The sequence below is a fragment of the Buceros rhinoceros genome, unplaced genomic scaffold, assembly GCF_000710305.1.
Source record: "Buceros rhinoceros silvestris isolate BGI_N320 unplaced genomic scaffold, ASM71030v1 scaffold5015, whole genome shotgun sequence".
NCBI lineage: Eukaryota > Metazoa > Chordata > Aves > Bucerotiformes > Bucerotidae > Buceros > Buceros rhinoceros.
Genome location: NW_010413422.1, coordinates 5,543 through 33,519, shown reverse-complemented (window position 1 = coordinate 33,519; position 27,977 = coordinate 5,543). Strand labels below are relative to the sequence as shown.

The 27,977-nt window shown below is 37.9% G+C and overlaps 1 protein-coding gene across 1 annotated transcript in view; it reads right to left on the bottom strand.

The window, feature by feature from the left end:
- LOC104493949 (protocadherin-11 X-linked-like) overlaps positions 1-25,365 on the bottom strand; it is a 37,930-nt gene extending 12,565 nt beyond the window's left edge. Inside the window, exon 1 of the mRNA XM_010136718.1 lies at positions 24,784-25,365. Within this exon, the coding sequence (XP_010135020.1) occupies positions 24,784-25,323 (540 nt within the window). The 5' untranslated portion in view covers positions 25,324-25,365. The remainder of the gene's footprint in view (positions 1-24,783) is intronic.
- Between the last annotated feature and the right edge of the window lie 2,612 nt (positions 25,366-27,977).

Here is a 27,977-nt window from a genome sequence, read left to right as displayed (position 1 = left end):
GAAGAATAGTATGCGAAATAACCACATAAAAACAACTGCTTGTGATTCAAAACTCTCAGAAATTAAGACAGTATATTAGTGATTATTCCTTAAAACATTTATAAATTACATAATCATATATAATAACTATACTTTGTTAACTGATAGAGAAAATCCACACTGCCCTCCATCTTCATTCAGGAAGGATATTCTGAACCTTTAGCGGAAGACACAGGAGCAAAGACAGCTCATTTTGGGTCTACAACTTCGGCCTTTACTTACTATCAATACTCATCTTCACACACTGTAAATGACGAACACATTATAGGATGTATGTCTTTAGCACAACTGAATCTTAAACAAAAGTCAAGGGCTAGACAACAAGCACATAATAAACCTTCACTAATATTCTACAGGAACTCATTTCAATGAAGACTGCAACAAGCTAGAAGTGTACATTTACTACGTGTTAACAACCCTCTTAAAATCAGCTGATTTTATTCCATCTAAAAATCTTACTCTGCTTAATACCTAAAATAGCCAGTTTTAGATTGACTAAATTCTAGTAGGCCAAATCAACAAGATTGGGAAATAAAATGAACAAAATGTTAAGAAGAGAACAAAGGAAGGAAAAAAAGATTAGCATCCTGTTAGAAAATAATTCAGTAATTCATTCAAATAATTAGTTAATAAAACCTCTAACTGAAATGTAATCTTTTGTCCAAAGGACCCTAAAATCTTTTCAGAAAGTACAGGAAATAATACATGTTTGTTAACTGCTAGTTATTTCAGGTGTAGCAACACAAAAAACCTTTGCAGGTGTCCTACAAAACTGCAAGCTAGGTCCCAGCCACTGTCTCCCTGTCTGCTTTTGTCAGGACACGGAACTGCTCTGTAACCGTAGTGTCACATCAGCAAAGAGGAGAGCAACACAATTTCAATCCTACTGCAGAACACCAGACAACACTTATAACGGTGGACAGCATTTTGAATAAAACCGGAAAATTAAACTTGCATTTTTCTTTCAAACATGATAATTTGGATGTGACAATGCAAATTTCCAAAGCCAAGCTAAAGTCTTGAACACAAAATATTCTATATGACAGACAGTAAGGGATGTAACTTCCTATAATAAGTGCATATTAGTACACTCAGATCTACAGTACAGTAAGTGATGCAGCTCTAATAAAGGTCCCTCGACTGCTATTACACAGTGTGTAATTCATGTTCACACATTCTAAAAGACCGAAATTTGCTGGACGGCTGTCCTGTTTAAAGTCTGCACCGCCACTACCCTCATCCCATCACACAAAGTTACTTGAAGTGCGGTGTTATTAATACCGACGAGTGACAGTACCTCAAAGGAAAAAATAAAATTACAAAGTTCAAATTTTTATAATGCAAAACTCAGATGTGAAGTAGCTTATGTATATTAAATACTAGCTCTGCATCAAAATGACTACAGACTTCCGATCTGTAGGCCAAGATCCCTACGAGTTTTGTTCATGTTATGGTTTTCTGCCAGTATCACAGTTTCACGTGGTTCCCTTCGAAGCAAGGCAAAGTTTAGCTCTGAGTAAACTGAAATAACACGTTCAAGTCCATAGTAAAAGCACGACTTGGAAGCTTCCAGTCAACCATGGACCTAAAGTAAATTCTGTGCATTCAAAATCCTAAGTAGCTCCATATCTACATAAAAATTAAGGCATCATTTATTTGCAATGTCTGTATCATAACTTGCTATTTTTCCACCTCCAATGATAAAAGAGCTTCTATAAATATAAAGCACTGCCAGAGCTTTCCTTTCCATATGTACAACCACACACCAAACCTTACTTGTCTTCAGAAGCAGACCGAAAGCAAAATGCAGTAGATGGGATCATTAGAACGAAAGGATAATAATGAACCATTTCATGCTGGCAAGAAACAGTAAAAAGTATAATATGGAATGAAGAAGCAGATTATCAACGCATTTAATACAGACTTTCTGGGGAACAGAAAATGGCTAGAAGGTATTCCTAAACATGAAATTACTTCCTTGAAACTTGAATTTAATGTTACTACAAAAAGACTGAAACAGTTCTACAATTACATCGCTTAAGCCTCCTTAATCCCTTTGGATTATTTGTTCCCTTCTGTAAAGAGTTCCTTTCAATCCTGTCATATTCTGAACACTGTCCGCTTTATTTTCTAGTATGGATAGATAAAAGACAGATAGATATTTTTTTCTAAGAAGGAATATTTTTGTTTCCTCCTCAGTTCCTGGCATCCAATTCTCAGAGCGTATTTATTGGATCATATTCATCTCCGTTAAGGAGAAAAAATTAGAGACAGTGAATAGTACATTTTCAATACACTTTTTTTCTGCCCTAATTTCTCCAGCCTACACTTAAAGCAAGCCTGAAATTCCATACCTGATATGTGTTCATATTTCAATCAACAAGCTTTACAATGAAGAGAACATGGAGAACTGGAAAGTAGCAATACACACACTTAACGTTTTGAAGACAGCACCAGGTTCCAATAGTAACTCTCTTCCCTAATTACATCTCTGGTCTGAGAAATGTTATTTGAAATTTTAAGGAAATCGAACTTCCTTTTCAAACCACAGATTACAATTTTAGACCCAAAACAAAACACCCAAGACTTCACAAAAATTCATTTCACATGGCCTTACCAACTAGGGTAGGAGTAATGGTGTATCCACATTACTGCAGTAACATGATATAAAGTAAACAATATAACCGCTTACAAAAACATGGCAGCAGGAACCAGGCTGTCACTTGACTAGTCTTGCACAATGTGCCCTACACATACAGTTATTTACTTCAGCAAAATATGCAGCTGCACCACAAAACAAAGGAATTTATCCTCACAGTACTCCTGCTATATAACCAGCTGCACCATTTTCTAAAGATGGGAAACTCAAGTACAGAGACATTTTACCAATTGTCCAAGGTGTCTAGATTGTCTGAAAGAAGCAGCCACTTCTGAATGACCAATTCTGTTTTAAAATAAACTTTAGACCATGACTTGAGAAACTAAACTTTAGAATTTAAAACTTAAACAGTTATTTCATTTGGAGACACTCTTCTCAAAACAGTAATGGTCAACAGCTGAGGTAAAACAATTAGAGAAGCAAACTTCTCTCTTAATCTCCCCCATTATAGCTGTTCAGGAATATTCGCAGACATCCCGTGGAACAGGAAAAAAGCCTACATTTTCAACACACCTTAAGGAGTTCAGATTAAGGTATTAAATACGTTTGAGTTTTGCTCTGAATTCTTATGCTTCTAAAGCTAGATAAGCTCCAGATACCTGACTTGTCCTTCAGCTTGTTCTGTCTTTGGAGTCATACTACAGATAGATGATGAAGAAAAAGATTAGTATTTATATTAGGCAACCATTATTTAACAAGTGAAATGTGATATTTGCATTGTATATGTGTGTCAATTACATATTGGCTTAGTTTCTTGGTTGAGAACAGCAACGGGAACACAGCGAGTATCTCTAAAAAAGAGAAAGAAATGAGTACATGTTTTAGTGGTGTAATTCTCTAATGCATCACTCTGCTTTTGGAGGTAACAGCTAACAGTTCTCTATTGCTGTTCAGAACAGCTCCTAAATCACAATCTCATTTCGCTTCAACAGCCAAACAAGGTATCTCAGGCTCCTAATCGCACATTTTAGAGCTCTCGGATGAATGCTGACTGGGTGTTGGAGCAGTGTGAACCCGTAATGCCCTCCTATTCACTACCTGCTCTATAACCAGATCAGCACTTTCAGGCAGAAGGAGATTAAACCTGACAGTCACTTGTATACTAGAAAATAGAAACAACTGAGATGTTTCTGAAAATTCCTTTACCCTAAAGCAGAGACTGTCCAGAATCCTTAGCTTTCAGTAATTTCAGTAGGAACTGGGGAGGTGGATACATATGGATTTGACTCATAACAAACGGAAAAACAAAAATAAAATAGACAGAAGACCTTTGTTACAAAGGAGAGCAAATATTTGCAAACCCAAGTTCATTAAATTAATGTATTGTTATTATCTCACTCCCTCTTATACACACTTCAAAAAAATTCAGCCAAGGTGCGTGGTTTCTTTAAATGTATGGCATCTTCATTAAGACAAATCCATACACTAACCTCTAATGCTGTAGTTTTTCCAAGAAGTTACTTAGCAAGATAATCTTATTTGATCTGAGGCCCTTTTATACTAAAGTTCAGGTGGTAGCAAAACCACTTTATCTTCTCTTTGTTTATGCTTTCAGGAAAAAGCAAGCTGTCAAAACTTTCATTTGAACATAAGAATCTTGCTCATGTCCACCCTTTCTTTCCAGGGATCCCAGCATCCAGAAACACAAAGAAAGAAACGAGTAATATAACATGTTCTCTGGATTTACGCAACACAGACATTTTTTCACGTGCAAAGACCATACTTAAATGTGCGCGTATCACTGCTTTATGAATTTTGACATTAAAAAAATACAATGCCTTCATGCAGAAAATTCACAATTCATGGAGACAAACGTAAAACTGAATGAAAACACCTCATATAATAGAATTCACGTCTCCGACTTCAAGCAGACCTCCCCTAGCTTTCACAACCAGGCTTCAGGAATGGTAAGCCTGTCGCCAGTACTGCTGGAACTAAGATGATAGGAAGCCTTTCTGAAAATCTCCCTCTTTGCAGGGTTTTGTAAAACCTCAAGAGAAAATTTGTGAGGGACAATTAACTACCACACAATCATTTTTGCTTTTGAAAGACATTAAGTCTGCTTTTCCAAATAGTGAAAATTTACCCTTTTTGTGTTACTCTGTGAAAGTAACAGTGGAATTACCATATTAAACTGTAAAAGTATGTGACGTGTGTAAGCACAAGATGACACTTCCCCGTGCACTGGTAGATAATAAATAATACTGCGGTTTCCGAGTAATAAATCAGAGGCAGTTGCTGGGAAGATGTACAGAGTGACAGTAAGTACTAAAAATAGATCTAGAGAGACCGAGTTCTAAAGCTCATTAAATAAAAGTCTTTTTACCATGTTGATTAGGGAATGTGGGAGAGAAACCAAAAATGTATTTTCTGGTGCTAGATTTTTCAAAAAGACAACTCGTCTTCTTTCTCCTCCAGTTTTACTCACTCCTATTTATCTGAATCAGTAGAATAAAATCAAGATACATTTCCTTGCTGTAGGGAAGTAACTTGCCTCTGAAAGTCAATTTTGAAAAGAAATTTCATGCTTCCTGTGTATTTTGAAAGTTCTAGTATATGAACTGTCCTGACATTCTAGTTAACAAGTTATATTCATAAAAACAGCTTCCCTGCGAGTTGGTTGGGATCAAAAATCTTTAAAGCATATTTGATACGCACTGAAGTAGTTATTTTCAAGAATATATTTGTTTCAAAAAGCAAAAATAAAATTCCAATTGGACTCTAATTGAATACACTTGTGCTATTTCTCAGACTTAAAAATCAGTGATGAAAATTGATTTGCAAGAAAGAAAATAAAATTAAGAATATCAGAATGGCATGTTTATAGGTGAAGCACCAAACACTCATCATTCCATTCCAGCTTTTCTGTTTAGTTTTTGTTTACTGTTTCTATTCTCTAGTAGCTGTTTAGTCTTGAATATACACTATAAATTTTGGTTAATGGGCAGAGGGAGTTCCTCCAGCATGAAAAAATGTGAAAAAAACCCAAAACATATATACTATATGTACCTTCTGAAGCTGATGGGTTTTGTGCTTAAATGTTGGTTTATTGTGGTTTATGGTTCTATCTCCTGTTGCAAAGATCTAGCTCAGTCCCACGAGGTAACATTTATCCTCCAATACACTGTGAACGACCCACCCTCTGAGGCTGAGACAAGCTCTCCCACAATTCATGGGACAAACTGCATGGAGTGGTTAATCTTAGCAGTAAAGTGAACAACAGGGTTTCTCTCCACAGGAAAGCTAACTCCAGAATAAACAAAAGCTCTGCAGTGTTATTGAGCAATATGCCTGACCTCACACAGGCTGTACTACTCCAGAAAAACCAAATCAAGCCAAGATAGCTGCAGCCATTTCTGCCCAGTAACGCTTGTGCAATCCAAGCCAGGCAAGCTTTCCCCGCTCTGGATCCACTCAAAGTTCTTTCCTGACATTAATTCAATCACTGTCCCAAAGCAGATGTTTTGAAATAATAGCAAACACACTGTGGTTCTATAAAACTTCATAATATGCACCCAGAAATTGGACCTGCAGCCTCTTCCTTAGTAGAAAATATCAACAGCTTTGGGGCAACCAACATGATTTCAACCACCAAGGTGTCAGTGTGGCAAACAAGAATTGAGAACTTTCCCTAGATTCTTCAAAACTGCTCCACTACGATAATAACCTCGGGTTAAAGAACCATCACAAGGCCCGTAGAATTAATCTTGCTCTGAGACACTTGCTAACCGCCAGCATCGTTCAGCCACACACAGGCCAGAATTAGGAAAACGCTTGTAAGGAAGCACCCGCTGGGGATGATAACGTGCTCTGAATGATTCAATGTGAAGTTTAGCCTTCATATTCTAAAAATGTGATGTAAACAACTGAACCTACCAAACCAAAACTATTAAAATCTAAAAGGCAGCAAAACGCACAAACTTATGTCTGCCAACTGGACAACTGACCATCAGCATGGGAAACAAAACACATCTCAAGCCATTATTAACAGTTATTAATTGCTATAAACAATTATTAAGCTATGAACAAGAATTCAATTTCTTTTGCTTATGAAGCAGTGAGTTAAACGAGCAGCTGATTTTGAATTCAACATTTTGGTTAGGCACATTACTATTTTTAAAACATGCCTGGGACATTCTACCAACCACTACATCTGTCATTAGACATTAAATTCACAGAGACTGAAACAAGACAAAACAAGTACTCTCCAAGAAAGAGTCAAGTCAATTTGTTCACAGAAATTTGCAGGACTGCTCACTACAACAAAACAAAACAAAACAAAGTTTTCAGTTGTGTAGTTGTTTCAATTGTTTTAACTCTCAAAATTGTTTACACTCTCAAAATCCAAAGGTGACACTATGAAACTGGTTGCTAAATCTGTTACACCATCTACCTACAGAGTAAAAACTCTACTTCCACCCTCAACTAACTTGACTGTTACCACGACAGGCAAGCCTGCTATGGATGTGTGTGGAGTAACCCACTGTGAAATTAAACAAAATCTGTTTTCAGATTCAGCATTGTGGCTTTTAACCAAACTGCACACCCAGATTAAATAAGTTAAAGTGAGTGTGACAACTGAAAGGACGGAGCTTCCAAGAGTGCTAAGCATTATTGAAGTTTTTCTTTATGATGCTCTTAGGCACAATCTGATTAGTTCCAACAGCCACCCATCAGGAAAAGCCAGCCAATCATTCCACAGCAATACACATATTAAAGTATCGCTCTAGTTTTCAGTGATTTCGGAGCCAGGTAGCACACAGTGCTATAGCATGAACTTGCATCTTTGGATTTATAGTGATACTGAGTATATTAAATGCAAATCATATCACAAATTCATCACAAAGTTATGACCTTAAAACCTCTTGTGATGGATAAACTTGTTCCACCAACTAGTATACAAAGAAAAAAAAAAATCGAGCAAAAAAGAGTCCACTGCACATAACTGTTAAATTAGGTCTTTGTTAGAGGCGAGGAGTAACAAAAAGTGATTTTCTTGTTACCTGGCTCATGAAACTTGGTAGCCTGTAGCATATGCTACGTTGCGACAAATAGGTGGCTGCACTTCAAACCAATATTCAAAATAGTTTCTGAAAGACTTCACTCCTATTTATAAAAACTCTAATATTATTTGAACATTACAACAGCAGTGAGGAAACTGGTAGTTTTACCATTTCTTCTAGCCCTGTGAATGTTATATATGATTTCTACATACACACATTACTTAATGCAAAAGGTTTCAAGCCCGGGAGAGAGATTTGCAACCAAAAGGAACACTGAATGATATGCTCATATATCAAATAATTTTAAAGTTATTATCAAAGCTAATCATTAATATGGAGGCATCTAACCCCCTCAACTTTTAATTCCACAAAGGTAAATTTACTTCCTATAGAGCCTTGACTCTTCTTCTAGTTCCTTAGCACAGGAAAACTTAGCAGAAAACCTTATTCCTTGAGTAGTCATACAAAGTTTTCTGCCACTGGGTAGCAGAATAAATTCTTCTTGTATCTCTGGCCTTCTCGTCTTAGGCTCTAGCATATATACACTTTAAATATGATCAAAATTAGTTTGATTTCTATTTAATCTTAAACAATGGGCATGCTTACTTGTGAAACATGTATTTGCACAGTTTCTGATCTCCTCCATCAGCCTATGAAAAACTATACACATTTTTTAAAATGAAGTTTAATTCATTTATCCCTGAATGCAAAACACATTTCAAAGACAGGGCTATTTTCATAGTATAAGATTGTCATCAGCAGCCTGATGGAAGCAGAAGCTAAAATAAGCGCTCTTCATATGTAACTGCTTAAACTTTGCCCATGTTCTGAATGATGAAATTTTACAATTTGCAATTTTTAAAAAATAGGTTCAAAACCCAATGTGAGAAACTGCACGTATGAATAAAACCCAGATAAGAATATCAGAACCACCACATCTAGAAAAGAAATCTGTCAGCCACAGACTGATGGAAGCTCAGGAATAGCTTTGGAAAATGTGCTTGTGTTGTTCATTCGGTCTCTCCTAAGTATCTAATACCAAGTGCCAGAGACAGGATGCAAAGCAGATGAAACCCATTTTCATCCAGCAAGGCTATTCTCAGGTCAAGACAGCATCATACACATCACTTTGCTAGAAGGAAACCAAGACACGAAAGCAGAAGTGACTCATTTGCAACCACTCTGCAGGCCAGTAACAAGACCACAGTAACCCAAATCACACAGTTCAGTGACCCTCAAAGACCACATCATCGGAGTAGAGAATGTGTGTTACAGAAAACACCCCAAAAGCACAAACACTATTGCTTTAGACAGCATTACAGAACAAGAACAGGATTTCCAGTCAATTGTTCCCTTTCAGAAAGCTGCCTAGGCAGTCCGAGAGAAGACACCCCCGCTCCTCATACAGCACTGCTCTAATTAACAAAACACTTTCATTCCCACCAAAAGTTAGTAGAAAGAACGATGATAAAACCGATCTTTTATAGAAATCACAAACACAGTAAATGATCATCCTGCCACCCACCATACTAGAGGAAAGACCATTGGAATGGTCTGTGTCCCTTTTTTTTTTTTATTCAGACTCTCTGAAGAGTATTTTATGCTTACCTTCCCCTTCACTCTGACTGAAATGCTCCCACTCCTGTGTTCTAGGACCCCACTCTTTTCAAGCAACCCTGAAAGCAAAATAGATTCTGTAGCTGTCCACAGCGTCTGCGGCTGTCACTGCTTAGCACTTAGCAGAAATGACTGGGCTGACACTGATAACTATCTGAGACTTCGAAAACAGAGACAAGGGAAGACTGAAAAGACAATCGTCCAGCTAAGATATATATGTGAAGGTGTATAGTAAAGGTTATCAATCTTTACACCATGCACTTCAAAATCAGAATAAAATAGTAAAACCATCAGAATCAGACATTAAAACACACGGTAACAACTTTTGTTCTTTAACTTTGTCAAAGGTCCAGTTGGGCATTCAACTCCAGATGATGCTGGAAACTGAAGGTTTAAATTATTCCAGTGACAATCTTTTAGGAGAAAGAGACAAATACTGGATTACTTCAGAAGTTAAAAAAAAAAAAAGTTAATGTAAAATCTTAGAGAGAACTAGGGAATCCGTAAACTTGAGGACCTGATTCATGATCTGATACTTTATGAGCATAGCAAGTATCTCGGCTATTCATCTCAGAGGAACATTTCATTTATGTGAAACAATAAAGGATGTGCAACACTGATGGAAAACAGGGAAGTTCTATCAACCTCTTATGGTCTATTTGCAAGACAGAGTTTCAAATTATGGTATTCACCCTTTGTAGTGGCTTTCCACACAAAGGTCAATTCACCCATGGAAAATACTAATATATAACTGCCAGAAAAATATTTTTACGGTTACATGGGAAACTGGAGGAACAAACCAGCAGCTGCTACTTTGTTTATGCCTATAAATGTGCTACAAGTAAGTCTGAGAAGTCCCTAATGGAAATAAGATTGAAAATTATATGGCTGGGGTTAAAATGAAGAGGAAAAAGTAATCTTGAAGTGAAAAAGCCATGTAATATCCCATTCTGAAAAGCACAGAGGAACATCCTGCCTCGAAAGAAAAAGAAGAAAACCAACAGAAAATGTCAATTTGCTTGATAAAGCAAGGAGGAAAAACTACGATTATTTGACTTTGGAACATCAGCCGTAACCAATGCAATAATACACATCCCATTAATAGAGCTGGCAATTACATATGTTAGAAAAATGTATTTCAATACTGACAGCTGATGACTCAGATTCCGTTCCTTTTACCAACATTTCTTTTTGTTTCTTTAAAATTGTCTGAAATGCTTTTTGCTATATGTCCCAGCTTCAAATGCTCTATGGGAATTCAATGTTCAGATCAATTATATTTCCGCACTAGAGAATATAAATGACTTTGTATAAACTTTTCTTTCAGGAATAAAAATAACCATACCAAGGCAGTGAAGTGCCATGATCCATGGTTGACACTCAATTTAAATGTGTTCTTGGAGAGCTAAAACAACGTAATTTTTACTTTCCTTCTTTCTCCTCCCTGTACTTCCTCTTGAAAGGAAGAAAAATATACGTATAGTGTGTCTGGAGGAGGAACTGTTCAGATTATTTAAATCTCTCTATCACTAACATCCACTCTTAGAACGCTAAAAGCAAAATTAAAATCAAGAACACATTATTATTGTAAAAGCTTCTTTAATATTTTAATGGTATACTTTTTAACAACTAAAATCAGGAAAAACTGAAACTAGTTCTCCTAAAGAAACTCTTAAAAACTTCCCAAAACAGAGGTGATGGAAAAGGTGAGCTGGACAAAAGGAAAATCTGAAAGTTTTGTGAATATTACCATTCCACTTTATTTTTTCTTTTCTTTACTGAACATTTTGAAAATTTGTAGTTTTTATTATCTTGTGTGTGTATGTGAAAAAGACAACTAGTCAGTACTAGCTTGGAATTTTTATTAATAATAATTGGGATAAATTTCAGATTTGCATGCCATGCAGTCTACTGGAAACCTATTTCAGGGTTTCTCACAATAGTCATCTGAAATACAAGCAAAAAATGTGCTGCTGCATCCATCACAACACCTAAAAGAAGCAAACAAAAACTGATCCTCAACGTTATTTTGAAACTAGAATAACTATGGATCCAAAGAACTTGTACATTCTATCCAGCAATAAAGTACGACTAGTGAGTTTTCCTCTAGATCTTGCAGTAATTATTTTTAATTTGGTCAAAAAAATAACGGTCTCTAAACATACTATGTTTCATGCTTGGATGGGGATCACTCTTGCTGCCTTTACTAATAAGGTTCTGATTTAGTAGCGAACAAGTTCAGTGAGAAACTTTTAACTAAGAAAATTACCAAAATAATTAAAAATCCTGTTGGAGACATTGGTGATGACTACTATATCAAGGAGAAAACCAAAGTCAGTTTCCCTAACAATTAATAAATCATCTAAAATTCAGAAACCTACATCAGATCATTCTTTAAAGATAAAGTAGAAGCCAAATAGAAACATCTGTAGTCATAGATACCGACACTGAATACAAAAATGTCAGTGAACCCTCAGGGTATTTTGAAAAGGCTCCTACCTTTCTCCTTTGTGACATACAAAACACAAAGTCTTTAAAATATTGTAGATTTCGAGGCAGTAGTAAAGGTTATTGGTGGAGTGTAATTTGTTAGCAAGCTGCCAGATAAAAGATATCCCATATATAAAATTGCTAAATATACACATAGTCTAAGCCACAATTATTTCTTCTACTGCATCTGAAAAAAGCTCTTAGAAGAGGCAACTTGTTAGCACTCTTTCAGATTTGTTAGATCTAGGGAAGGTAACAGCCAGAAACATGAAAGCCATATTTGATCCCCAAGTATTTTGGGGGGCCCTGATGTATGCAAAAAAATTTTCAGCAGCACAGGAACAACACACAAAGAAACCAGGTGTCATGACAGAGTTCAGAGCAGGCTTATACACCACTTGTTGGATGGCATCAAGATCACCGAGTCCTGCTAGCTATATTTGGTAGCAAACAGCTGCTGTCTTGTTGGAACGACACCCAGGCTAGGGAAGCATCAAACCAACAGAAAATGGGAACACAGCCTGAAATCTGAGGCCCTGAAATTCTTGCAAGTTGTCTGAAAATCATCATCAAGTCATGCAAACTTAGCATCTGCTACACTCATCATTCCTCCACCCTTACACTTTTCTTTACTTTGTATTAAGACGCTTTTGATGCCTTACATTAGGAGAGCATGCGGTCATGTTGCCCTCTTCACCTGAGTACTTCGGTGGCAAATTTGGGCTTAATTTCTAGATACAATTTTCAAAATTGTTCTGATTTTAAAAACTGTACAAAGAGGTTAAATCACGATCAGGAGCTGCTTTTATAATTGATAAAAACATTTACTCCTCAAAAGTACTGATGTATTTATGTCATTCCAGACTGCGAAGGTACTGAGTTTTCAGAGACTGAATTTCGATATCAGACTGTCAAGAGGAAAGCTAACAAGAGCTGTAAAAGGTAAAATTTCAATTTACAATTTTTAACTTTTTTTTTAATATAGCCTCTAGGAAGAGTGTGAAATACATTGAGACGTGTACATTTTTGCTAGCCTAACTCAATTTTCTAAGTCATGACATACTTGTATACAAGAAATCTACATTCAGGTGTAACAGCTGTATCCTCTGTAGCGAAACCCAATTAAACTGTTGTCTTTCTGCTTGCATCTTGTAGAAAGGAGCAAATACAGTCAAATCAAATAAAAATAATAGTTTCTTATGCTCTGGAACTGGGCAGGATATTACAGCAAGTATAACATAAGGGAAAGTTCCAGACTCAGGGCAGCTTCTATTGAAATCAAGTCTTGACCAAGTAAAACTCAGCCATGGTTTCAGTTTTAACTTTCAGGGAGATCCTCCTAGAGAATTTTATTATTTGTCTGCACTTATAAAATGTTTAGCCAGTAATTTTTGCAATTAACTGGTGGAAAAAATCAAACAAATTCATCTTCAATGATCCTTCAGCACTTTTTGAAGTATTTTTAACTGCCTACAGTCTTGTGCTTCATAAACTCTCTCAAGTCTCAAATTCTCTTAAGCTAGACTTATTCTGAGCCAGTAACACTGCTGTGCTTCTCTCCTCCAAGTAGCTCATAAGACACAGTTATCCAAAAGCAGATAAGAACAGCTAAGAAAACCTATCCTCCAGGTAACCATCACCTGCACCTAAACCTACAGAAAAGGGCAAAATAAGTTTTCTGTATACCACTGCGTATGGGAAACCTTCAAAGTCCTTCAGAAAGTTCAGTTACCAAATAAATTCATTTTAAAACTTGTAACACACAAATGACACATGAAAACCTCTATATCTGCCATACATTTTACACTTTCTAGAAATTAGAAATTTTGGGAACCTACAAAGATTTTTTAAGTATTCATGAAAAATAAAACCAAGTTTGGAAAATCAGTTGAACCTGAGTTAACTGATTTCAAAGATGACATTTAATATTAGTCTACGAATGTGTCTCTGAGATGCGTTACATCACCACTGTACAGTAAACACTGCACTTGTCAATACACATGAGGCTCCTTCAATGGAACTGTCTAAGAATGCAACACATTTTTGGTAACTTTACTTGATGCTGTCTGTTTACAGCTCCAATATCATGCGTATATGCAAACCCGACTGTAGCTCTATTGAGATACATGGGGGTTTTCTTACCACTTTTATTGTGGTTTACTGTTGAGAGCATTATAAATGGTGTAATTGGTGATTTCTTTCCACATGAATGAAACTGAAGCTTTTACTCAATGTTTTTAAGATACTGATCTCTCAGTGTTGTCTCTGTACTTGGTTTCAAGAGCAATATGTACACAAATCCTTTAGTCTGTTGTGCTCAGAAAGCATCACCACATCTGTGTTAACTACCATACTGATCTGTCCAGACATCGGCAAAAGATAATATTCATGTAAGATAGATGCAGTGAGGATCTTCATTTGACAGATTTGTGCCTTGCAGCTTGAGTCTATCATCCTTCCCACACAGAGACATGCTAAGTTCTATGTTATTGTTTCATGACAGCTAGTGTGAAAATCAGAGCCTTCAACGAAAAAAGATACACCAACTTGTCCCTCACTGAACTTACTGTGCCTGGAAGCAAGACTTTCTCCTCCAGTCTTCAGTCAGTCCCCCAAAGGGATGTCAGGATAATGGAACCTGACAGTTTTACAGTAATAATGCCATAAACCACCCTAAAGGAGCCCTGTATCAACCAACAAGCAGCAATTACCTTGACTCTTCACTCACTACCACCAGTCAGTGGTAGAGTTTTCTCTTCTTAGAGACACTCACAGCTGTAAGAATGCAAAACAGATATTTTCCCCTTTAAAAATCAGGCCCAGCAAGTTTTTCAAAAGTGTTCATAGATGACCACTTACCTGTCCAGATCTCTCTGGACAAATCACTACTGAGCAGTAATTTTATTCTACCACCTTCTCATGAGGGTCATACACTTCAATATTTCAGATAGTAAGAAAAGTGGGTAAGGGTGTGGGGGGGCCTTTGTAAGAAGGTGGATATTGAACTACATCATAAAATAATGACAGCAGCATTATGCTGCAATGGCAATGTAAACTTTCAGTCAGCAGTTCAGCTATCTGGGTAGCATCATCATCTCCTCAGATGCCACAATCGACAAAGAGATAGACAACAGAACAGCAAAGGCAAACAGAGCTTTCAGAAAACCCCATAAAAGAGTCTGGTGCAATAAACACCTGAAGAAAAGTACAAAGATCAGTGTCTGCAGAGACACTGTACTGTCTACTCTTCTATATGAGTCTGAATCATGGGTCATCTACCGCCACCACCTGCAACTCCTCAAACATTTCCATCAGCGCTGCCTCCGTACAATCCTAAACATCCACTGGACTGACTATGTGACTAATGTCGCTGTCCTTGAACAGGCAGAGGTCACCAGTATTGAGGCCATGCTGCTGAAAACGCAGCTGCGCTGGGCAGGGCACATCTCCAGGATGGCGGATCACTGCCTCCCTAAGATTATGTTCTACGGTGAACTCGCTACGGGCTGCCGCAGGAGAAGAGCTCCAAAGAGGAGATACAAGGACTCCCTGAAATGATACCTCAGCCTTGGCCATATTGACCACCATCAGTGGTCCACCCTGGCCTCCAGTCGGGAGGTTTGGAGACACACCATACATAACGTCACTGTCTCCTTTGAGAGCACGCATAGAATCAGTCTCAAGGAGAAAAGACGGTGCAGAAAGAGCCGTGCCTCGACTATACCACCCAAGGAGACCTGCCAGTGTGCTCTTTGCAACCGGTCTTGCCTATCCCCCATTGGCCTTTTCAGCCGTCAGTGTGCTTGCAGTAAGCGTGGGGAAAGCCCTTCTCAAATCTTCGTCCGCGAAGCCAAGCCATGAGTGATGAATGTAAACTGATTTTGAGGTAAGAAAGCCATGTACAGGGAAGAGATTTTATTTTTTTGAAATTCCTTAAGTTGCTCAGGTGATTGGAAAACAGCGAGAAGTAAATAACTTCCACTAGATGTTCAAAGATAATGACAAATACAAGGAATAAGAATTCTAACCACAAGTATTTCTCCCTCAGTTCACTTTCCAAGTTCCCCTGTAATTAAATAGAAGATAAGATCAAAATGAAAGTTCTTTGTCCCTTTCATATATTTACAGGTGAGCTTGTCAAGATTAAAGGATGTAACTTAGCACTCATAAGCATCCCGCAAGTTTCTGTATCTCGTTTTATAACTAATTTCAGCTCATGCCATGTTATCCACAAGCCCGAAACTATCTGACTGAGGCACGAGAAATGGTGGTAGGGAGCCAGTTACTTTTCACCTAAACTCTCTATTCTATTCTATTCCTTGTTACCGCAACATATCTTTTATATCGTAAGAGAACTGGTAACAAGAGAATTCTGCACATCTTTGATATTAGAATTTATTTAACATTAAGAACTTTCAAAACTTGCAATAACAACAGAGTTTTCCCTCTTTTCTCTCACAAACAACATAAAGGGTTACCTAAATATATCCTGTCCTAAAAAATTTACTGTGTTCTTTAAAGCATTTCTCAAAACACTTACTGCCAAATCTTCACTGGAAAGGCTCCCTACAGCTTTATTTTACGGAAAGGTACCGGCATAAAAATTTTGCTGAGTAAGTTAGGTTGGTATCCACGTAACACCAAGACAGAAACACAGAGGGAGGAGATTGTTGCATAAAAAGTTCAAAACCAAAGCTGTTGTCAGGCCACATTGTAACTATCAGCCCAGAGCCTAAAAGGAAAATCAGTAACTTCTGAAAACACAGTTACTTTTTAAGAACTGCTTTCTAGAATAAAGGAGACTTAATGAAGTTAACTTGAACTGTTGTGTCAACTTAAAACTGACTGATATCAGGTTTCTGGAATAAGAAAAACCTCTTTCTCCAGTCAAAACTTTACATAGTCAGCATCTGGAACTCTACACAACAGTACTAAGAACAACATTAAATAAACCATATATTCAGTGGGAAGTGCTACATATTTGGAATAGTTTTAGACTCTGCAAGGCTCAATTTTCCAGAGAATTGAGCCTTTTTACTACCACCTGAACTTCCCTATAGCTGAAGAATAACTTTCAAATCCAACCTGGTTGTGCAGCACTTCACTACTTCACACGTAGAATAAAGGAAACAATAAAAACTCCTGAATTACTTGGAAGGTAGGTGCATCGAGATTTAACAGAAATCAGCATTGGCACTTCAACCTCCACAAATGCATATTAAAGGAAATAAAGTAAGTTTTATGAACAACATCTGTTTGCAAAGTTGGCCATCTCCGAAAGTAGTATTTGTAGACCTTCAAGGGACTGCTGAGATTCTTGTCACTTCGGATGGTCACTATCCATGTTTCAAAGAAAAAGACAAGGAGAAACAACCATGTGAAAAAACTGAAGCTATATTAAAACATTAAACAAAAGAACTGATCTCCCAGCAGTGGTAGAGAAAGGGAAAGGTGTTTCAGTTCTGACCTGTTCCTCACTGCCACTGTGGACTTCAGAAAAAGAGTACTCAGCATCATTCAAAAGACAGCCTGTCTGTCCTAGAAACCCTCTCTCTACTAAAGGGCAGCTAGAAGTTACCTTAGAAACACAACATGTCCAACTCTCCATATTTATTAAGTTACAGGCACTAGAGGTTGACCTTAGAGCTTGACTGGAGCGCAGCTCCAGTGGAAAAAAATTCCTAAATCTATTTTTGAGTTCACTAAATCTATTATCTTCCCCATCTATGCTGGCACATGAAATGAGAAAAATGACACAGTACTGTTCCACAAATATATGAAGTATAGTTCATGTGAGCCATTACAATGAAGGTGGAAGTTAACCTGTACTGCAAAGTTATGCCAGTTAAAATCCCTATGCTAACTCAATTTAGAGCCTGTGAAGCAAGGAAAACAAGCCATCCCCTCATTCAAGCAGAAACTCAAGATCTTCGTCTAGGCTACATCTTGGGGTGGTGGGGGGCCGGCAGGCAAGAATAACTATGACCAAAAATTCAAAAAATACACCACTCAAATGTTTTTTTTTTTTTAAACGTGAACGTTATTTTCACCTTGTATATAAGCACTATCAAATCTAGGATTTGTTTTAACCAAATCATTACTTCTCAGGTACTAAGTACTATTGCTACCTGAAGTGTAACTGATTTGTCAGTGAATCCTGAAACATCACTGACCAAAGAGCTTTTCTCCAATAACAAATAAAACCTGAAAAGCTGTTGTCCTTGTCTTATCAGGAAGTCAAGAAATGTCCTGATTCATGTATTCTCCTGAGTATATAGAAGTCTGTAAAACGAAAATTCTTGGAATCTTGAATAGCCTTTTTTTACAATTCAGCCATATGCTCCTTACACAATTACAATAAAAAAGAAATTAGTTCAAAAATACTTTGCTACTAGTGGGTTACCAAAAATTTACAAAGGATTTTTGATAATGAAGTTGGAATTTACCTAATCTTATTAGCATCTAACTGCAATATTCAGTAAGATCTGACAATATTAATAAATGTCTGTTTACACGTAGAAAAAGCTCTATCTTGGCAGTTTTTTCACAGAAGGCAGATGTTGATAACAACCACCCCAGGCTTTTGGTGACCTATCTGAAAGGGCCAATATACCATTTCATTGTCCTTTCATGCTGCTGAAGCCAACACAGAAGAATCATCCACGTTAATTTGAGTATGATTGGCTGTAGGATTCTCCCTCATTCGAACACGCTTTGACATTAAAAGCGAGGGTTGCTGCTTCAGCTTCTGCTTCAAGGAACGAAAGCATAAACTTGGACAGAAATGAGATGTTCGAGCAGCTGATGCTTGGGACAGTGAAGCTGATGTGGTGAACACCCGTGTTAAGAAAACGCAGGTCCGTGTCACTGTGCACTGAGTCTGCAGGGGCATTAACGGTGCTTTCTTCCTTTCCTTCCACGTACTGAACCACTCAGTATTGGTGCACCATTAAACCACAAACAGTCCTCCTCCACTGTTAGTGGTTTTGCCTAACAAATTCGTATCACTGCTTACAATATGGTTATCATCAATGATTTCATTAATGAAACTTTCTGGCTCTGATATAACCACAAATCTAGGCTCACTCTATCATTTTGATTTAACTACCTCACCAGTTTTTATTTTACATAAAACACATCTCCTTCCATTCTGGATTTTCACAAACAGTGACATGAGTTACCTGACCCAGAACTACCCTGAGTCTCAGACATAACCCAGCTGCAAGAGCAAGCTTGAAATATGATGAAGAATTGTGATCTCCCTCTTCCATGGGTCATGGAATTGATAAACTGTATCCAGAAGCAAGGGAAAGCTTCTATTGAAAGACATCACAAGAGATGATCTACAGTAGCAAGAGGTAACCCTCCTCAGAGGCAAGACTGACATGTTGTGAGACTGAGTAAGAATCTATTTTGTCAGATTCCAGAGGTATGAACTGACAGCTAAAAAAGATTATTGTATTATTCTAGAAGGAATGCACCAACTGCTTCTGATCATAAGTAAATATGGGAAAATTACTGTAATAGGTAAGAGTAATGGAACTGTAACAGTAACACCAGTCTAATTTTCCCCAAAACTGTGACAGATTAAAGCAACAAACTATTGGCATACAGGATTAGCTCACAGAAGAGGCTCTGCTCCTTTAAGAGCAGAGTTATGCTTTCTCTCTAGTCTACTGCTAACTGGGTATTGTGGCACCTATGCAACATCTATTGTACACAGTATACCTAGTTGACAAGAAATGCTAAATAATTGATAAAAAAAATTTAAAAACACTTTTATATGACTCCTTTGGAAGTACAGATGTACTCTCCACTACAGTGCTCAAGCTGGAGTTCTATTCAAAACCTGCTCTGAAACAGTTCCCCTTTTAATATTGAAGAGAACAAAGAAATGCTTCACACTAAAATCTTCACAGTCAAAGTAGGGGCCTGTGACACCTGTAAATTCTAAGTATATTAACCAGGTTATACTAAATCGTAGCCCGCCTTCAACTCCAATATAAGGGTACTGAAAGAGCATAATCAACAACAGCACGTAAGTATTTTTAACAGTGGTGGTATTGCCAGACACCAGGTATATCTTACATCAGTATGTAAGCAACGTGAATGCCCTGAAGAGGTGAACAAGATCTTGTGATAGGTTTTGGCTCGGATAGAGTTAATTGGATTTGTATGGGCTGTGCTTCGGATCTGTGCTGAAAACAGCATTGATAACACAGGGATGTTTTCGTTACTGCTGAGCAGAGTTAGAGTCAAGGCCCCTTCTGCTCCTCACTCCACCCCACCAGCGAGCAGGCAGGGAGTGCACAAGAAGCTGGGGGCAGGGACACAGGCAGGACAGCTGACCCCAACTGACCAAAGGGATATTTCAGACCATATGACATCTTGCTGGCTGGGAAGAGGAGGAGGAAGAGAAGGAAAGGGAGGGACATTTCAAGAGGTGGTGGTTGTCCTCCCAAGTCACCATTACACATGATGGAGCTCGGCTTTCCTGGGGATGGCTGAACACCTGCCTTCCCATGGGCTGGGGTAAATTAATTCCTTGTCTTACTTTGCTTGCAAGTGTGACTTTTGCTTTACCTATTAAGCCGCCTACATCTCAACCTACACATTTTCTCACTCTTCGGATTCTCTCCCCCATCCCACTGGGGTGCAGTGAGCGAGCGGCTGTGCGAGGCTCAGCTGCCTGTTGGGGTTAAACTATGACAGGCCTGGAGGCTCCACTGCCTACCAGGGTTAAACCAGAACACCACTGTTTGTACATTCATCCTTAATCAGACACCACCACTTGTTAACAGTTCAACTTAACATTTGCTCTTGCATCCTACTGAGTTAACATACTACTTCCATTTACAAATGCCCATCTATTTTTCCCTGTCATTCCCAGTTTACACTTCAAGTAGTTATCTCAACTGAGACAAAATCTTTTTTTTTCATCTGACCATTTCTTTTTCTGAACGACTTTTCTATTTGTCTTAGCTGCCCTTTTTACCACCTCCTACTATCACTGTTATGCCATCTTTCTGTCCAGTCTAGACTTGAATCTATTTCTCATTCTAAATGCTTTTTATTTTTAGATCATATCTAGCAAGATCTCCCCCCTAGCTTTGTTCATAGTAAACACTGTTGAACACTTGCCATTTAAACCTTTAATGTCATCCTATCCTTTGGTCAGCTTTAAGCATCTCACAAAAGACCATGTTTCTCTGCTAATGCTATGCACAGCATTTCTTCAGGTAACAGAGATGCCGTGCATGACTGTTTCCCGGAAACCCTCTTTTCTATGAGAAAAACAAACAAACGAACAAAACCACTTTGTGTAATGTTAAAGCATCACTACTTTTAAGAGATTCAATATTTGTAAACTTTTACCAGAACAACTCTTGGTTGCTTACTAGTGCTATTTTAATTGCTGCAATTCATCTTCTAAACAGGGAAACAACAGGTACAATTCAAAAGCTACCTGAATACTTTGGATATTCCTTAAAAAGATACATAAATAAAAACACTGCTTTCCTCAGAACATCTTTTAGAACTTGTCCTCCACATAACACCTAAGTAAGTCTTACAAGAAGAAATGAGAAGATTAGATAAAATTGTTGTCTTTTTACAGTCCGTGCCTTTCAGACAGTGTGGAATTGCATCACAGACACCTGGAAAACTTTGAAGTTGCAGTACCATGATTCAGTTACACATAAAGAAGTTATTTTCTGTTGAGGTACATTTTGAGAAAATGCAGAAAGGCAAAAATATACTTAAACGCTAATTTGTGTGGTAATTAAAGTGCTCTCTTACATTAAAGAAATCAAATTCTGTGTTAAGAAACTTGAAAGTAATCACAGAGCTGTGGGGGTTGGAAGGGACATCTGGAGATCATCTAGTCCAACCCTCCTGCTAAAGCACTTTCACCTAGCGCAGGTTGCAACCCTTCTGAACCCAAAATAACACCCCAGTATTTTGTTTTCTTCTATTTTAAATGGATTTAGAAAGAGGCAGGAGATTAAAATAACATGGAAGTCTGTCATATAGTTAAATGACTTTATTGTTAATTATCCACTTTGAGAGGGGCAGCAGGGTAAGTGTCAAACAGTGAGGAAAAATCGTCACGCATGAATGATACCTTCCCAATAAGATACAGAGTTGCTGAAAATGTTAAAAACCTATAAACTATTCAGCTAAGTTTGTAGTGGAAAAAAAAGTCTTTATCTTCTAGCAAACTTGGCCTGACTTCACACAGACAATATGCACATTTTAGTTAAACTTCTTAAAAAAGTGAAATATCACTGAAGAACTTTCTCTTCAGTGCACAGCTTGTCAATTTGCTATTACTTTCACTGAAATATAGAGCAACACATTTCACTCTGTTGCTGCAAGCATACTAAAGCATCAGCCTTGTGCTTCTACCAAGTGGCTTGCATATCTTATCATCTCCCACTCCTCTGCCATCCTCCAAGTATGCTGCCCTGCCCATCATCTTCAGATCTGGAGCTTCCCAAAATTCCCCACAACACTGTCATTTTGGCTCAGAGACTCATCCTATTCAGAAGGCACAACAGTTTTGTATGCTGCAGCTTCCCCACATCATCCTTGTGCGCCTGTCATTTCCCTCCTCGTACTTCAGTGTTACCCAGGAAAGAAGTCTCAGTAACCACCATTCTTCCCTTCCTCTTTCATCTCCCTGGTCTTCCCCAGTGATGGATGGATTATGCCACATTCCCTGCCTGCTCACCAGAACCCTTCATTTCTACTACTTTTTTCGCCCTCTTCTTACCTGATCACTTTTGGTATAACATTGTAATAACCACCAACAGGATAACATCTGGATATTACTATTCCGAACAGTATCTGTCCGTCATAAACTGCGGCTTGGTTTTACAGGTTCTTCCCAGGGTATGTGTAATTGCTGGCTTACTTACAGGCCGTGCACACCTAACTCAAAAAGCACCTGACCAACAAACATGCAAAACAAAAATGCAAATTATTCATTTAGGAGATCTGTCTACAGAGCTATGACTTCACAAATCATTTCGGCTGTGTTACATCTAGCACAAGAATTCAGACCACTCAGTCCACACCACTGTCTGTTCACCCTCATCATCTTTCTTTCCTTCAAGGGGCAAAAGCAGTTTTCCAGAGGCACGTGAATAAACACGTAACTGGTTTTCTCTGTATTTCCTTTCTGTTCTCTCCAACTCAAATACCATATTATTATTTGTTAAAGTTATTTGTGCATCTCTTCGTGAAAACTGGCTCTCTGGCAGACTATTGTATCTCATATTAAATCTTCAGACAAGGCCTTACATCATACAGCACTTTTGGTACAAAGCCATAGCCTGTATTTCAGATGAGCTCCCACTTGTGCGATACGAATATGCTATCGTTCTGCTGATCTGTTACATTCTGTTTCTGAACACAGAGTCCAAAAATAAACTCACAAAACAAGACCGCTACTGTGGCGATCTGAACTGCTGCTCACTCAATCCCAGGGACTCCTGATGTTGCTGTTTTCTATTTTTTTTCCCAGAAAGCAGCTCATTTATCAGCTAGGTTAATTAACATTTCTCTCTTCAGATTGTGCGTTACACATTTTGTCTGGAGCCCTGGCTTTTTTATTATTTTGTGCTCCTACTGTTATTTATCTAATATGCTCTTACTCATTCCCCAAATTCTCACTTAAAATGCCAAATAAAGAAGAGTGCATCCTACTGGATTCTTCTGGTCAGCCAGCTAAAAAAAATCCCAAAACCCAGACATGTAGCTCTGCCTGCTCTCCATACGACCTAGTACAAAGACCTCAAACTTTGTAGAAAGCTCTTGAGAAGTTTTAAATTCCTAGGCTATAGAGAGAGCAGACAGACATATGTGAGGGTTTTTTCTAGACAGCTAACCAGAAATGTCCAGTGTTATGCAGTTTTCTGAAAGAGATTTATGTCTTTGTCACTAGTTAGCACCCACACTGCCACAACTACTTCAGGCTCTAAGCAATTAAAAAAAGTTAAAATAAGGCAGAGTTTTGTCATTAAATTGCTAGTAAATACTGATATCACCAAGTATTAGCCATCAAGTCTATCAAGCAATGCATTGGCCTATAGAGTCTATTCTTCCAGGCAGTAATGAGGGTGTCAGATTGGTTGCTGAGCAGTCCATTACCCAATAGTTTCGTATTCCAAATCAAGGGAAGTGAAGATATTGTCAACTTCCCACATAACAGAACAGTTTTAGGGTAAGTTCCCTTCTGGCTCTAAACTCTCTACTCCAGTAAACTCAAATGAAAGCAAACCTTCAGCAAGCAATCACACTCTGACACACCACGTGTTTACGTGTTTTGTTCCCTAATCACGATTCTCCTCTTATTTCTTAGAAAAAAACCAGCAAGAACATGAAATACCTGCTCTTACCAGGCTGTTGGCACTGCTGTCCTTCAAGTCATGCAGGACTTTCTCCTGCCGAGACATTATGCCTGGCCAAACATTACAAAACTGCTTTGACAAACAGACTCATTCTGAAATAGCTCACCGGTACAAAGATGAGCCTCACAGCACACGAGCTTCTGGGCTAAATTCTACTGCTCAAATCAAGTCATGCAAGAGGGAGACATAAATACAATGCAAAATATTGTTGCTCTTGGCCCTCTCCTGTTGGTAGCAATAAGGACACATCCTCAATGGTCTAAGAAGACTGTTAGACAGAGCAGAGCGTGCAACCACTCTGAATGCTGGTGGAGCGTTCATGAAGACATGAATGTTTCATCACACTGGTCCATGGACAAACACACATACACAGCGTTCCACAAAGTAAAGATGCAATGCCCTAGAACACACTCAGGTATAGATCAACATTTCAAGACAGGTATCTGTAATACACCACTACCGTGGTACACAGCTTCATATTTCTGACGGGTTGATGAGGACTGGACACATTACTGGGAAGAAGGAACGTAGACAGTAACACAGAAGAATGGAAGAGACCCACCTTCAGGAGTTCATAATGTTGAATTCCATTCACACCAATGTCCGGATCGATGGCAGATGGGACAGAATACCGAGAATTAATTGCTGTGTTTTCAGGGATAGAGATGTTAATAACTGTCGAGGGGAAGAGGGGGGCATTGTCATTTATATCCTCTATCAGGAATCTGATCTTGACCAATCTGAAAACTTCATCAGGCAAAACAGCAACCTCCACCTCATAAAAGCAGCGATTCTCAGTGAAGATGCCAGAGCACAGCTTCTCTCGGTCTATGCGGTTTGCAGTCGTGAATATCTCACCAGTGTTCTCCTCCACTCGTACTAAGGGTACATCCCCAGTCTTATACACAAGCTTGAACTGCAGCGGTGAGGAAAGGGGCACATCTGGGTCCAGCGTTAGGTTAAGATCCTTGAGCAGATTGCCAATGAGGACATTTTCAGGCAGTTCTTCCCGCACAGTATAATTCTTCTCCTGGGCGCCAGATTGAAATACAATACAGGCTAATAAGACTGCCAAGAGGTAGGTTCCAGACAGCAAGTCCATCTCCAGAATGACTAATGAATATTCCTGTAGAACACCAAAAGTAGCTGGAAAAAGGAAAAGAAACAAAAATTCTTTAAACTTTACAGAATATTATAAAGAGATGGAGACATGAAAGGAGTACCAATGGGATTCCTACGGCAAACAACCTGAACTCTTTGAAAACCCTGTTATGAAGTGATATTCGACCTAACAATCCTTCATAAAAATGCGTAAAATTTCTTGCACAAATCTTCAGTTAAAACTATTGACTACACACTGAGGTAAAAATCTTAGAATTGGATCAGAGTGAATGAATAAATAAATACAAAAATCCTTATTTGCAGCATGAATAATTGCAGCATTTCCTTTGCTCCTTAAGAAAACCTCTTCCTTTAAACCATGTGATATACTGTCCTCAATTTTTTTATTTTCAAGGAAGAAAGTAGGCGAGACGTTTGCAAGCAGCCATCTCTGAGAAACAGATCTTTTCATACCTCTTGCTCAGAGACAGGTATCCAAGAACACTTGTTTTGATATTCTCCTAAGTAGTGCACTAAAAAATTTATATAATATTTGTCAACAGCAAAGAAATCTGACTATTTTTAATACAGGAACTTAAACTGGCAATAAAAAGTTATCTAGATGGAGTCTGGTGAACGTCAGACAACAGTCGATGGAACTTTAACATGGGAACACTAATACAGCAGTCCCTTTCTTCAAGATGACAAGACAGAATGGGATGACTTACAGGTACACACAGACACTGATGTACCTGCAACCTTCAGAGAACTTTCAGAGAAAAAAAAAAAACACACTGTTGAACTCCAGGTGCAGAACTCCTGCTTTGCCTCATCTTTGCCTAGCTCTGCCCTTCCTGAATTAAAGATAATCTAGGGTAGCTTTTCTGTAAGGTAGATGTTCCAGAGCTCTAAAACAATTTTTTTAGTTCATAAAATTTTAGCTCCTACCAGTTTAGCATCTGGTTCAAATAAACCTGGACTAACTCATCTACATTCTTTTCATTGTGCAGGTAAAAATGTAAATTTTTTCCTGCCTTTTCTGATTTTATTCTCCCTGTCACAGAATAGATTGATTTACTCCTGCAGATCCAGTCGCGGCAGTTGAAGAAATTACTGAAGCCAGTAATTGCCTTCACCCGTTAGTTACTGCCTTTCAGCAGTACCACTTTCAGGATAATTTAAATTAAAACATTTGACTTTGCAGTGAAACAGATCAGAAACAATTAATATTGCTATTCCATTTAAACTCTGCAACCTGCTTTTGACTGGGAGTAAGTAACAGATAAAAACATTCCAAGTAGATCTGCAAGGTGTATCTTTCCACGTCAGCATGATTTAACTGTAAAGCATTTTCCGGCTTTATGATTATACAAAAGGAGCAACATGAAATCAAAATCCAATCCTGCAAGTCTTCACTTATGAAAAAAGGCATTGCTCACCGGAGTAATTCAATTAACCTGGGGAGATTGCTGACAGGGGGGAGAACGGTATATGAAGTTGATATGGGCAGTTACTGCATTACCTGCAGTATTTTAGTAATTCACTGACTTACTGGTAGCACTTGAGTAGTTCAGCATAAGGCATGATACAACACCAACCCGACACTCAGGAGTGAAGAAACAGTGAAAGATAAACAGCCATTTTATAAATCCACTGTAATATTGAACTTTAAATATGTAAATAAGTCATCAGCAGAAAATGATTATCATTAATGGTAACATGATGGTAGCAGCATGAGTTTAATGAAAAAATGTGACAGTATTAGACAAATATATTAGTTTGACTACTATGATTTATTTATTAACCATCTTATATTTCTGTAAGGACATCTCCAGCAATCATCACCCCACTGAAGTAATTGCCCATACACATTCAACCTGCAGAAAGCTCTTATTTCAGGAATGTACACTTTTGTACCCACTATTATTAAAGTAAAAATAATTACACTGCTTCCATGCAAAACACCAATAAAAATGTATGGGTTACAATGGAGAGTTAATATCTAAGTGTTCCCCTCAGAACAGTATTTCAGACTGGTAGCAGTAGTTCTGTGCATACTGGAAAGCACTATTCCGCCACTTTTTCTTCTCTACTAAAGTTAAACTGAAACACAAGAAAACAAAGAAAGAATCCTTCACATTCTGATGTTTACAGAGGACTATTTTAAACTCACAGTTCATTTCTGAGGGAAGGAAATAAAAAAAACTAACCATAAATATGAAACAAATTCCAGTCCCTATCCCAAATTCTTCTGTGACAATACTGATGCAAGGTTTGCCTATAAATTATTATAATGCAAGAAAATTGTATAGTCATGTATATACAGCCTCCATTTAAATGATCTCAACCTATATTCAAAAAATCTCAGTATTAACAAGGTTATTAGTGCTACATTTCTCCTCCCTCTCTAGTTTTAAAGAAACAAGGAATTGTATTCACACTCAAATGTCTGTTTTATCTATCAAGCTTCACAAAGCAATTTGAGGATGAATAGCAAATCAGTCTAAAGAGCTCCTGAAAAACTTTCTCAAAACAATTCTGAAAGTTGTGATAGTACCAGTAGATAATTTATATTAAAAATAACTGGGAAGAATTCCTGTAACACCATTTATAGGTGCAGTGGAGTTTCTAGAGATTATAAAACAACAGCAGGAA